The 14,172-nt window shown below is 42.7% G+C and overlaps 1 protein-coding gene across 2 annotated transcripts in view; it reads right to left on the minus strand.

Annotated features, from left to right (window-relative positions):
- Positions 1-7,538, minus strand: part of TRIP10 (thyroid hormone receptor interactor 10) — a 43,671-nt gene extending 36,133 nt beyond the window's left edge. The window contains exon 1 of one of the 2 annotated variants that reach the window (XM_033924704.1): positions 7,386-7,538. In XM_033924704.1, the coding sequence (XP_033780595.1) occupies positions 7,386-7,409 (24 nt within the window). In that variant the 5' untranslated portion in view covers positions 7,410-7,538. The remainder of the gene's footprint in view (positions 1-7,385) is intronic. The other variant, XM_033924705.1, reaches the window with a different exon arrangement.
- Positions 7,539-14,172: the final 6,634 nt, after the last annotated feature.

Here is a 14,172-nt window from a genome sequence, read left to right on the forward strand (position 1 = left end):
GGTTACTCTTAGCCTTACAGCACAATGTCTCCCAGTAACAAAAGACAAAACCTCTCACACGCAGAAAGAGCTGTCTCTTGTCCTTACAGTGCTATGTTACATAGGGAGAGAGGAGAAAGAGCAGCAACGACCCCGTATGTCCCAGTAACATGAAGTGAAGAGTCTCAGCTCAGATTCTGGAATGAGGTTTACAAGCTTTCTGCACATACAGACAGGATTTATATACAGCAAGCTCACATGTTATGAGTTATGCTAGAAAAGACCCTAGTTACGTAGAGAGACTGCTCCAGTTTCTAACATGCGTGGAATCCATTTGTTTTACGTCAAAAGCACTCAAGACGCCTTTCATAAGATTCCTGCTTAGCTCTGACAGAGATAGACCTAAGCGCAGCCTTCAACATGCTAGACCATACCATCCTGCTCTCTAGACTAATGGAGATCAGGACCAGCAACATGGCACTGTTCTAGTTCCAATCCTTTCGGACAGACAGACAACAGAGGGTGCTCACCTCTCAACACCAAAAGATGCAGTACCCCAGGGGGCATCGTTATCTCCATGGCTCTTCAACCTCTACATCAAACCAGTCATTGAAATTGCATCAAGGCATAGAATACACATTCCAGCTCCACATCCCACTGGGATCAGCAAGGAACTCACAACTCGACAAGATAAAAGCATGGATGACGTCCAACAAACTCAAGCTGAGCTGCTATGGATCCATAGAGAGACCACTTGACCCTCCCTCACCTGGGACAAAACCACTCTCGTACTCAAAAAACAAGCATGCAGTCTGGGCATAATCCTAGACGCAAACCTCACGTTTTCAGCGCAGATCTCCAGGGTGGTGTTCTCATCCTACTACCACTTACGCCAACTAAAGCATCTTTGGCGATATTTTTCCCGACACAGACTTCACCCAACTGCTATACACATTTGTGCTCTCTCGCATGGACTACTGTAATAAGTCTGTACACCGGCCTCCCATTAAAGGAACAACACCGACTACAAAGAATCCAGAACACCGCAGTCAGACTATTGAAAAACCTCAGTCCTTTCGATCTCATTACCCCTGCTCTGAACGAAGAACACTGGCTAACCATAGGAAAACGGGCCATCTTCAAACAACTGACCATTGCCTTTAAATGCTTCCACAACATGGCTCCCCACTATGTAGCTAAAAAAACTTCCCATCTATCAACCAACTGGACCACTCGGATCATAGCAGAAACACCGACTAAGCATCCCACCAGCTCACCAGCTCCAACTTGAAACCGCCCAGAAACGATCCTTCTCTCACAGTATGACTAAACTGTGGAACCAGCTCCCCCCAGACATTCGAGCGGTAAAAACCAGATTGGTCTCGAACCAATGCATACCCGCCTTGAGACTCTAACGACCAGGCTTTAACAGTATGTAACTCAAACTGCTCACTAAGGCACATTGCCAACTGCGAAACACTGTTCTCTACCGGTATCTTCCCAACACCTCAAGGTCTCATTAGCCCTATATCTCCAGTTCAGGGGAGAATACACCACCGTCAACCTATTCCTTCACTCGAATATGTAGAGAAAGTACTCTAACCAAACACCTCCAATTCACTATGATTGCATCTCTATATGCCTAGATTTGAATACGTCACGTACAGTATGTTGTGCCATCAATATATTATGAATCGGCCGCTATATTCCTTACCTATATCTCTAGTAAAATGTGTACCCTTAGTCCTAGACCAATATAATGCCTCAAAAACATTGTGAATGTATCATTGTAATCCGTTTGGGCTCCTGTGAGAACAACCCAAGTATATGAGATAAACAGAAATACAGTAACCAACAATCTCAAAATTTATAGCACAGTAGACATATAGTCCAGATGAGAAAAGAAAAACAATAAATCATGGGGTTATTCAAAACACCAGGGACCAACACTTGAAACAGTTTCACATCAAAAGGTAGGAAAAAGCCTCAGAGCCCCTCCTCCACCCGCTGACACACTAGCTATTTAGTTTATAACATTTTATTGAAGGAATCAAATAAGTATACAATAATATAATACAATAAGATATTCATTATACATATTTCTATCATTCCTCCAAAATATATTTCCATATTACCCACCTCATACCTCTATACATTCACCCATTCCCCATCTCCCTTCCCCCTCTCTACCCAGCCTTTATTTATGGTCAAACATTTTATTAAAAAATAGAGTAAAAATACATATAAATTATACAAAAAGATATTCTATACAAATAATAAATAATTCTCAATTGTTAAAATTCTAATCCATATCCCTTCCATGCCACAATCAATTCCCCCTCCCCGGATGAAAGCTGACAAAAATAAAGAACTGAAATTTAATTTAAACAACCTTAGCTTCAACGTAAATCACTGAGAATTAAACTTCTTGCTCTAGGTGAAAGGTTTTGAATATACAGATCCCAAACTTCCATAAAAAGACGTGTTTTTCTAGACGATCGCCTAAATTTCAAACAAAAGTAAACGATGAAACTGGTTCCTCCAATGCCAGAAACTTGGAGATTCTTTCAATAACCAAATTTGCTTAATACATTTATACAATCATACAGTAGCGATTTAAATGGAGAATACAATGGGGTGACTATGTCTACTGTGCTATAAATTTTGAGATTGTTGGTTGCTGTTTACAAACCTGTACATCCTATGCAAAATTTCCTCTGTCTCTCTCTATCCCGCAGTTTAATAAAACAAAAAAGCAGATCAGTCCAAATAAAAGAAGTAAAATCGGTCCAAATAATCAGAAGTCCAATTTAACTCAACATGGCCAAATTTCATTCACAGGCCACATCGGTGGTAGTCACCAACATAAAATAATTAAAAATACCAATCATAAAATCATAACATACATAAATAAATAGCTCAATAAATAAGTACATAAGCAATTAAAATAATGATAGAATCATGCCATAAGAAGGATGCAATCCACTCCATTTCAGGATCTCCCTAATGAATATGCATTTGGCTCTCACGTATATTTATTAGGGATATACTGGAATTACAGCCCTCCAGGGCTTCAATGCAATACGGGAAAGCAGCTCCTGATTGGTGTAGCTTGACTTTACTACTGGAAGGGGTGGTTGGAGCAGACCGCGAGTGATTTTCTTCACCCGCCGGCGCTCCAGCTGACCTCTCCTGCCTTTTGACAGGCCTAAAACCGCATTTGCGGATTTTCAAAATTCACGGGGGTTCCTGGAATGGAACCCCGGCAAATTTGGGGGGATTATTGTAATACCTAGAAACACAAGAGACAGTCCCTCTTCCCAGAGCTTACAATCTAGTTGAGACGGACACAGGCAGTGTGGAGGCTTACTGAGAAAAGCTAGGTAAAACTGACAAAACTCAGGATTTGTTTTTGTGGGTGGGTGGGGAGGGTGAGGCACATGGGATTCTACATAGCCCAAATGCTGCCTCTTGCAAGGCAGAATAGAGAAATACAGCAATTCCCACAGAGCTTTCCAAGCAGGAAGGCTGTGCTAGTCTTTAAAGAGACAATGGTACGAGTGGTTTCATTCTGGAGAAGGCCTCTCATTCAGCACTTGCTATTGGCATTGTAAGACATTATTTTTCTCATATTTGATGAGAAACAGATGGTGAAGGGAAGAGAGTCTCTGGGGTCTCCCTCATCATCCACAGTTTAGGGCGAGTAACCAAACTGGAGAAAACAGATAAAATGTCAGCCCCATCTAGTTCCAATGCAAGATGGACACTTCACGGCAGGGTAAATCTCACCCAGAAAACCCACTGTCACACCGAAGGGTAGTCACCATCTGCTGTCCTACAACCTCACAGACAGTGGACCACAAAAGGGATGTACATTTTGCCAAAACCCTGAGTGGATTCTTTTACTTAATAAGTTTGGGCCGATATCCCCTGATGGAACATAAGAACATAAGCATTGCCTCTGCCAGGTCAGACCAGGGGTCCATCGTGCCCGGCAGTCCGCTCTCACAGTGGCCTCCCAGGTCCATGACCAGTAAGTGTTCCCTACCTAACCTAAAACGTCCATACCCTGTTCGCTTAATGTCCTGTAAGGTAAACCTCTATCTGTACCCTGTTATCCCCTTCGCTTCCAGGAAGTCATCCAGTCCTTTTTTGAACCCCAGAATTGTACTCTGTGTTATGGCCTTTCGATTACTTAGTTCAGGGTGACCTCTTAGAGACATAGATATCTGGCTTGCCTGTCTGTTAACAATGACGTATGGGCAGTTCTGGAGCAGTCTAACCAATGCTACCAGTTTAGGGCAAAGACCAGTGCCTCAAGATTTGCTCCATCCTGCCAAGGATGGGTCCTACTGACTTCATGTAGGTAGATTTGGCTGAATCATTGGGAGGATGATACCACTGGCTCAGATGGAATTGAATCTAAAGAGATCACAATGTCTGCAAGAAGCTCTTTTGACATGGAAGATGACTAAGAAGTGAAAAACGTATCTTGATTTGAAGGTCTTGAGGGCGATGCAACGTGTCTTCCACTCAAAAGTATCCATATATGTCCAGTCGATTCAGGATTCCACTCCAGGCTATCGTTAGGTGGCAAACGCTACAGCGCATGTCTTCTCGGGGAAAACCCCACTGGCTTCCTATCAAGGTCCTCTTTCTACAAAGCTGCCCAGCACATGCGATTCAGCCCAAAGGAACTGAATGGGCTTCGCTACATTTGCTGTGGCTTTGTAAAAGGATCCCAAAGAGCGTTAACTTGAAAAACCCAAACAGCCTATATGAATAAGATCCAGAGCCATGTTCCTAAGAGAAATTTAGGAGAATTTCCTGGAGGTTTCTGCTTTTAGATCTGTTGAAAGAGAGCACAGTGGTTTCAGGGCAAGAGGACTAAATCGCCTATGGAGCTAAGACAGATTTCCATCTTACTTTTTGTTGACATTTTTACTCCCTGATTTGTTATAATATATGGGACAGGCATTGCTGACTGATGCATTTTAAAATGTTGGGGTCTGATTATTTGCTCTGCCTGTATGTTGATGTTAATTTTTAGTCTGAATCTAAACGAAGAATGTAAATATGTTATTGGCTGATAATAACTTATTTTTTCTTGGTTTTTTATTTTCTGTGTATCACTTTGGATGACTTTGATCCTGTAATTGGTATCAACTTGGGGGGGGGGGGCTGGAAATTTTATGCAGTCTTCATCAGGCGTTTACACAGAGGACTGCAGAAGAGCATCTGATCCTCTGTGCAAAGTACAAATGCTCAAATGAGGATGGGACGGAGGAAAATCAAAAGCCTCTTTTAGGAATTCTAATGTGCGCCCCTGGGGTTGCCAACTTTCTTTAATAATGAGTAGCTGAGACTCAAGTTTGGACTGGCTGGATCGGGGGAGAGGGGGTATCACTTGCAAAATTTGGTGATCCAAAGATCAATGCACGTTTCTTGTTTGGCGTGAAATACGCTGTAGCCATGCATGGGGGGGGGGTTGTCTGTGACTCTATGTTGTGAATGTCATGTTTGAAATCTTTCAAAAAGTGCTGAAAGAGAGGGGTGAACATCAGTGCCGTGATGCTGTGACACTTCCACCCATGGAAGCACATTCTGAGAACAGCGAGAGGGCATGAAATCCACAGACAAGGGGGCAATTCCTCCTTCTCCCCCTTGCATCAACTAAACGCAGCTAAGTAGAGGATATACCCGAGGTGGAAGAGGGGGCCAAGGAGGGACTTGATTTTCACTTCTCTCAGACACATGGGACAGACTGAAAATAATACACCCCCTCCCCCGAGAAGAAATCTCTCCCAAGCAAACACCAAGTCCCCCACAGCACATCTCAGGTATTTTGGGGTTAAGTGAAATCTTTATTTATTAAGGTTTATTCACTATCTTGTAACCAGTAAGAATAAGTCAAACATCTAGACCGGTGAGACAGCAGGAAAACGATCACAAACTTTATTTGGAAAAGAAAAAGCTACCCCGTGGTAGAGCACTTTCAGTGGACATAAAAAATACATTTCAGCTTTAAAACTTACATTATCCTACTTCCCCCCGCATGCTCACTCCAATGTCTTTTATTTGATGACCCCTCTGCTCGCAGCGGTCCCTGCCCCTCCCCACAGGCTCTCTGTCTGTATACTTCCCACTCCCAGAGCTTGTCAGTTTTTAAATGTATTTGAGATGCAAGAAGGTGGGCTATTTGAGACCCCCCCCCTCAGCGGACCACTTAGCTATCTGGCTGATGAATGATGCTCCTGCCATGAAACGCATCACACACGTGCTAACATGTCTGAGTGTTGGGTGTCCTTACATCAGCATGGGCACAGCTGGAGGAACCGATAATCAGGGCAGATCCAAGCCAAAACCCCTCTGGGCACATCTTGGCTGGACGGAGCCTTGATACACATTCCCCTTGGATTATTTCTCAATTGAAAGCCGCTCAGACAGTTTGCTGCCTTTCTTCAATTTGGACCATGGAAATTTAGCTGCCCCTCTGCCTGCTGCTGCACTCCAAGCCTGGAAGGGTTAACACCCTGAAGCCCCAGCCTCACCTAGGACCCTCCACCCCCCACAGTTTCTGAGTTCATGTGCCAGAGCCAAGACTAGAACCCCAGTCAGTCCTGCACAGGGCCCCTAGTCTCAGTCAGCACTCCGCTTGAAGCAGCTGTGTTTAAATCCTGCAACGTATCATAAACAGCAGCAAAGGCCAGGCCTGTAGCCCCCAACCCCCCCCCCCTGCGTCCTAGGACCAAGGCCAGAATCTCCTCTTCTAAGCAAAAGAAAAAAAGTGAGCAGAGTTTCAGGGACTGCCAATAACTTCCTCTGCTGATCCTAGAAGCAGCCCCAGTTGTGCACAATTCCTGATCATGGGGGAGTTCCTAGATGAGGGGGTGGGGGCTCCCTGGCATCTCTCTATTCCGCTTCCTGCCTATGTTTGCTTCTGCCCTTTGGGCCCAGCTACAGAAGGAAACTCAGTGCCCCAGTAAGAAAAAGTGGAGGGGGAAAGCGAGGACCTTTGGGTGGGTGGGTGGGTGGGTGGGGGGGGGGGATCCCATGACATGACACTCTCTGCTCTGTGTGGATAATCCCTTTAAGTCTTTCTCCCAACAGCTCTAGAAGAGGCTTTCTGATTTGGGGATTGAAGTTACAGTTTTCGGCCTCCTGCCTCAGAGTTCAAGTCCCCCAAGTTCTCATCAGCTGGGGGCAGTGCCGGGGGGGGGGGGCATGCCACTACACTGCCCCTCCCACCCAGCCAAGCAGCAGTGGCTGGGTTTCAAGCACCCTTCCCGGACAGCCCAGCTTCCCTCCTGCCTGGCCCAGTCTCTGTAGGGAGGGCCCCAAAAGGGACTCTTCGTGCAAGAGCTTCAGGGCCAGTAGCGCCCCCCGGGGCCCGGCCACAGACTCACCCACAGCTCAGAGCCCCAGTCCATGGCGGCGTTGGCAAGCGCAGAGACGCCGAGCAGGAGGCGATGGAATGTGCCCGGGAGAGGGAGGCCCCGCCCCTTCGGGAGCCCCGCCCCTCGACGGAAAGCACCACGCCCACTGCCTCAGAGGCTACGGGCTGTTTCATTGCCTACAGTGCTGGGAAATGGAGACTGTAGCATATTAGTCCTGTTACTAGGTTTCACTGCCTTGGTCAATCTCTTCCAATAATAAATAAAAACCACACCTCAAACAACGAATCCCAGAACACAGGAAAAAAAATCTTTTTCAGTCTGCAAATCCCACTCATACATTCACTATAAGAACATAAGAATAGCCTTACTGGCCCAAACCCAAAGAGTATCAAGATCCAGGGCAAGCTTCCTTAAAAACAGACTATGGACTTTTCCTCCAGGAACTTGTCCAAACCTTTCTTAAAACCAGCTACGCTATCTGCTCTTACCACAACCTCTGGTAATGCGTTCCAGAGCTTAACTAATCTGAGTGAAAAAATATTTCCTCTTATTGGTTTTAAAAGAACTTCATTGAGTGTCCCCTAGTCTTTGTAATTTTTGACAGAGTGAAAAATCGATCCACTGGTACCCGTTCTGCTCCACTCAGGATTTTGTAGACTTCTCAGGAGTAGCCCCTGAAAGGCTTCGCTCTACTTTGGGAAGCAGAAGTAACTAAGGGGCTAGTCACACACACAAGGAGGGACCCTTGGCTGCACACACTACCTACAGCTCCTCCCCCAGCTGAGAGAACTTTCTAGCATCAGTCTGACCTCTTCAAATCGGTTCCTTGTTTTCTTAGTCCTGTTACTCATCTATCTATATGTCCCATCTATTACAATGTTTTATTACATATTGTGGTAACATATTTGCCATTGTTATTTGAAAAGTTGTACGGCTATAATTGTCTATGACCTATGTTTGCTGTACATCCCTTTGAGTGAATTCCTTCAAAAGGGCGTCCTAAGAAAGAAAGAAAGAAAATAAGGCAAAGCTCATATTTTACAAGGAGTCTGACAGGCTCCTTTCTGTTTATGTTTTATAACTGGAAAAGCATCCAACCCTGGATTCTGGTAAGAGGCATTTTAGCTCCACCACCTTACAGAGAAAATGCAGGTAGATAGGAGCTTCATAGCAGCATCTGCAAAGACCAGCCCTGTCCTGGAACAGCCTCTGAAATTCAAGTAAAACTTTAGGATAAACCCGCCACAGTTTCAGTCCAAAATTCAGACCTGGCTGCCCACCTGAGTTGGTTTGTGTTCACATTTCTAGATTACATTCTCCTCTTCTCTTCTTAAAAACAGGAGGGCCAGACAAACAAAAGGCTCCTTTTTATCTTCAGTCATAGCAGAAAATGATTCAAGACAGTAAAGTCAAATGAACAGGATCTCGGCCAGACAATGTAACGAACACAGCACGGAGGCTTTCTTATCTGCTGAGTCAAACCATCCACATAATTTGAATGGGATTATTCTGGATAATGGTAGACTAGTAATGTCAACACTGTCTGCCTAAACTCAAAACAGGTTCCTGGGGTGCAAGATCATTCTGCATATGCTGAAGAGCTGACTGGCTGTGGTTTGGGAAATCCTCCTCTACCTCGGCAAGGGTCAATCCAGCCCGTCAGGATTTCAGGATATCCAAAATGAATATGTATAAGACAAATTTCTAGGTATGCTAATTTCTCTCATGAATATTCAATGTGACCCGAAACAGCTGCTATTTACGACCTCAGACTGTATGAATAATTTGATATTCTTTGTAACATATTTAATGCTATACAAATTCTGTGTGACAGTATTGGGGGCTTCTAGGTGTGTTTAAGTTTTGATTATGAGCCCCATAATTACATTCCTTTTATCTTTTCATTAGTTCTTAAGCCACAAGAGGGCCTCATTTTTCGATTCCATCCTCCCCAAAGAGCTCAGAACGGGTTACAGGTTAACATACATAGGGCTAGATTCACTAACGCCACGGATCCATGGCCGGGAGACTGACTCACAAATTGCCCTCACGTAAATGAGGGCGATCAGAATCACGCCCCCAACCGACCACATTCCAGTGATCCCGACGCATGCGCTGGCCCTCCGTGCCTGGCAGAGCTGCTGGAAAGCAAACTTTTATTTTTTACACTTTTTCGCGTGCCCGTGGTTTTAATCCGCTTTAAACCCACAGGTTAAAACCATGGGCTCGCACTGCGGGGAAGGCAAGGAGAGTTGGGGCAGAAGCAGGGCGGCGATCGGGGTAGAGAACAGGAGAGTCGGGGCCGAAGAACACTTCAGAAAAGGACATTAAACTTTAGAACCATCCGACAAGGGAGACAGGCAGGATTTGATCGGCCAGCCCAGTTGGTGTCCCTCATTTTTTTTAAGTGAATCGTTGCCTGCCTATATTTGCATGCCGTTCCCCCTCATTTGCATGCGCGGATCGGATCTGGAATAAGGTTAGTGAATCGGGTTGGGGTCGCTATGTGGTCGGGGCTTCATCGGTGGGCTTAGTGAATCTAGCCCATAATATACAAGTTAACAGGTTACAATTTGACATATAAGTTTTTTGGGGGAGGGGGTTTTGGTACAAGTTTTTATCCTAACTCAACGCATACTAAGGATCTAATACCAATATGCATAACATACAGATAAGAGGTTGCAATTTGCCATAGTTTCAATTCAAGTTTTTATCCTAATGCAGTGTCTCTCAAACGGTGTGCCCTGAAGAGATTCCAGAATTTTACTTTATTTAAAAAAAATTCCCTTCATGAGTATACACTAGAATAGATGACGTAAGAGTCTGCCAATGTTGGTCCTTGAAAACTAATGGCAGGTCATTTTAGTTTGGTTTTTATTGAGCAACAAAGCAATCAAGGCTTTGTTACTTTTTGGATCTTCTTATCTGTGTGAACATGGAATTTCAGCTCTGATAGAAAGTGAAAAAAACAATAACCTGAGAATGACTGCAGATGAAATATATGTTTACTTGTCGACAATTAAGCCATGTTTTGAGTTAATTTGCACTCAAAAACAAGCACATTCATCGCATTGTTTAGCAATTCTATCTATTTTAGTTTCATAATAATAACATTTTATTTATAACCCGCAATACCTTAACAGTTCAGAGCAGTTGACATTAAGAGAGTCTGCCAAAAGCAGGGAAATACGAAAGAAACATGTTCTGTGCATAACTGATAATTCTTAAACAAATTTGTCAACTAAGCCTTCAGAGATTTTCTAAATGTTTGATAAGACATTTAATTCAGGAGTACTTCACTTATGATTTTGCTCCAGATACCAGCCTGATATGATAAAGTTTTATCCAAGAATCTTTATGAGATACATTCTTTTAACGTTGGCAATGAAAACAGAGAATTTCTCCGTAAAAGTCGAGAATTTATTGAAAACCCAAAATGACTGGGACGGTAAGTGGGTACAACACCTACCAAAGTCTTGTAACATAAACATACAAATTTCATACTTTACATAGCTTAAAGATCTTTAAATACATAACTCCCAAATTTCATTTTTTGTTGGTTTTGCAATTTTATAATTTCAATTATAATGTGCCGCGAAAAACATTTGCTCTGTTTAGTGTGCTAGAGCTAAAAAAAAGTATGAGAGATCCTGGCCTAAAGCGACACATACCAATGATCTTGTATCAATATACATTTCTTTGTAATCTATTGGTCAGGGGAATTAGATGAAGAAGAATGTTTTGATTGCTTTCCTAAAGTTGAGGAGTCCTTCAAGGGATCTAATCTGTGGGGGCAGTTTATTGCAGTGGGTTGGTATGAAGTGGGAGTAGAAATGTCATTTGGAGGATTGCATTTGAAGGACATGACCAGGGGGCGTTTTGAGGTGTATTTCATCCTGAGAGTGGAGGAAGCTTGGTCTTCATGCAGCCCAGCTCCATGTCGTGCAAGGATTTGAATGTTAGCATCAGGCCCTTGAAGATGCATTTGGCTGCTGGCGGCCAGTGAGCCGATGATAGAGCCTTGGAGACAGGGTCGCGGATATGGAGGTTTTTTGGAAATCCAATTGCTGCTCTTTGTACATATTCTTCACTGTGAGACCATTGAATAGCGCATTGCAGTAGTCCATGCGTGAGAGAACTAAGGCATAGAGTAGCCGAGTGAAGTCAGACTCGGAAAAGTAGTTCCTTATTTTTCAGAGTTGTCACAGGTAGTAAAATGAGGAAGATACCACCTGAGAGATATGGTTGGAAAGTGATAGGTTGGCGTCAAGGAGTATTCCTTGGTCCTTCGCAGTTATGGTAGTTGAGTCCCAGCGTAGCGAGGGATGGGCGCAGTTGCAGTGTTCTTTGCAGATCCAAAGGAGTTCTGTTTTAGAGGTGTTTAGTTGTAATTTGTTGACAGACATCCAGTTTTTTATTTCCGAGAGGCAGTTTAGGAGTTTTGTGATCTGGGCGTCAAGGGTTTCTCCTAGCGGTAGGTACAGTTGGATGTCATCCACGAAGGAGTGTATTTGGTATTTGTGGGCTAGGACAGGTCTAATGTAGAGACTGAAAAATAGGAACACCATATTTGATCAGTTTCAACAGCACATCATTAATTTCCTCAAGAGTCTTTCTTGAAGTACTATGTCAAATACTTTCTGAAAATTCAGATGCATAACATAACATAACATCATACTTATAAACCATGTAACTGTAAGTTCGACATAGTTAACAAAAGATTAAAAATGACATAACCTAGGGTTATCATTTAGCTTAATTCGCCAGATACTTTGAAAAAAGATAGGTTTTCAGTTGAGTTCTAAAGTGTTTATAAGAACAAGCACTACGCAACAATGGTCGAAATAGTAACTGTCTCACTTCTGTCCACATCTGTATTCATGCCTTTAAAAATGTGTTGAATAATTTTGTTCACCTCCGCACATGCTTGGAGTCCTTCCAGACATGGCCCCAAGCTCTGACAGAGCCAAGGCCTTCCATAACCAGGACAATGCCAGGTTTTCAAAATCCACCCGGACAGTTCTCTAAAAAGAGGACATCTGGTAACCTTACCTTTACCCTCTCTTCAGTAAAACCCAAAGCAAAGCATTCATTTAGTCTTCCCTGAATTCCTTTTAGAGTTTTCTTGTTACATTTGTTTTTGATTTTTTTGGTATAGGAGAAGTGATTGGTGCTGCTATTTTTGTCAGGCTGGTATTTGATTTTGATTTTATGCTGAATATGATGTATATTTCTATTATTATTTTTTTTTTGTAAAATGTCTAAACTGTTTGTGAAGTGCTATTATGTGTGTTGTACTTCACCTTATAAAAGGCGGATTATAAATAAACCACAAATTACATAGTAACAATAGTAACATAGTAGATGACAGCAGATAAAGACCCGAATGGTCCATCCAGTCTGCCCAACCTGATTCAATTTAATTTTTTTCTTCTTAGCTATTTCTGGGCAAGAATCCAAAGCTCTACCCAGTACTGTGCTTGGGTTCCAACTGCCGAAATCTCCGTTAAAACCTACTCCATCCCATCTAAACTCTCCCAGCCATTGAAGCCCTCTCCGGCCCATCTTCCCCCAAACAGCCATATACAGACACAGACCGTGCAAGTCTGTCCAGTACTGGCCTTAGTTCAATATTTAATATTATTTTCTGATTCTAGATCCTCTGTGTTCATCCCATGCTTCTTTGAACTCCATCAACGTTTTCTTCTCCACCACCTTATCACTGCTTTGCATCTAACTTGCAAGTGCTTATTCTGCTTTCTGTGTTCCTTTTCCTATTTTCTGAAAGACGTTCTTTGGCTCTTCTAGCCTCTTTCACCTTACTTTTTAACCATGGCAACTATCGTTTGGCCTTCATAATACATACTATGGACATCGACCAGGATTTCTACATTCTTTTTTTTAAATTTTATTTATCAAGTTTTCATTAACATATCAAGTATCCACTTGTACAGAAAGATAAAGTTAAAAAGAAAAAAATTTACCAATAATAATAATCTAACCAATATAATAGGAATTTAGTAGCTTAACTTTAACTCAAGTCCTCAAAATAGAATCCAAGGCTTAGAATCAACGAGCAATTAATAACACAAATAAGTAACATAAGAAATAAAAGACATTTCTACATTCTATGACCCTCCCCTACACACCAGACAGAAATGTATGGTCATTGCTGGATAACAGAATTCAAATTCAAGAAGGACTTCTTCCACATTATCCTCTTAATTTACTAAGCCCAGTAGCATGGGCCGATGCATTAAATGCTCCGATGTCCATAGGGACTGAATGGGCATTGGAGCATTTGCTGAGTGGCACTCGGGCCTGTGTTTAAGCAAATTTGAATGAGTTCAAGGTATTGTTAAAAACTCCACTCCCCCCCCCCTTTTAGAAAACTGTGAAAGTGGTTTTTAGCCCTGGCTGGCGTGCTGAATGCTCTACAATTAAAACAACATTATTTTTTAGAAGCATTTCAATAAAGCTGAAACATTGAATGCTGGTTTTAAGATGAACTGTACTGTGAAGATCTATTTAAGATGCGATTATTCATCTGTAACCCAAGATGTTTGTTATATTCTGTGCATGTTGATAATTGTTTTAAATAAATAAATACACTTTTCCCGATGCTCGTTCCTTTGAGATTTGGGAGCAGCACAGAGCATTCAACGTACCAGCCTGCGCTTAAAAACACTTCTGTGGTTTTGTAAAAGTGGGAGGGGGTTATTTTTCAAACAAGTCGGATATCAATTAGGAAGATAAAAATACCTAATGCACACCAGCCGCTCTGCAGATCACAGGA

This window comes from Geotrypetes seraphini, chromosome 16 (assembly GCF_902459505.1).
Source record: "Geotrypetes seraphini chromosome 16, aGeoSer1.1, whole genome shotgun sequence".
Lineage (NCBI taxonomy): Eukaryota > Metazoa > Chordata > Amphibia > Gymnophiona > Dermophiidae > Geotrypetes > Geotrypetes seraphini.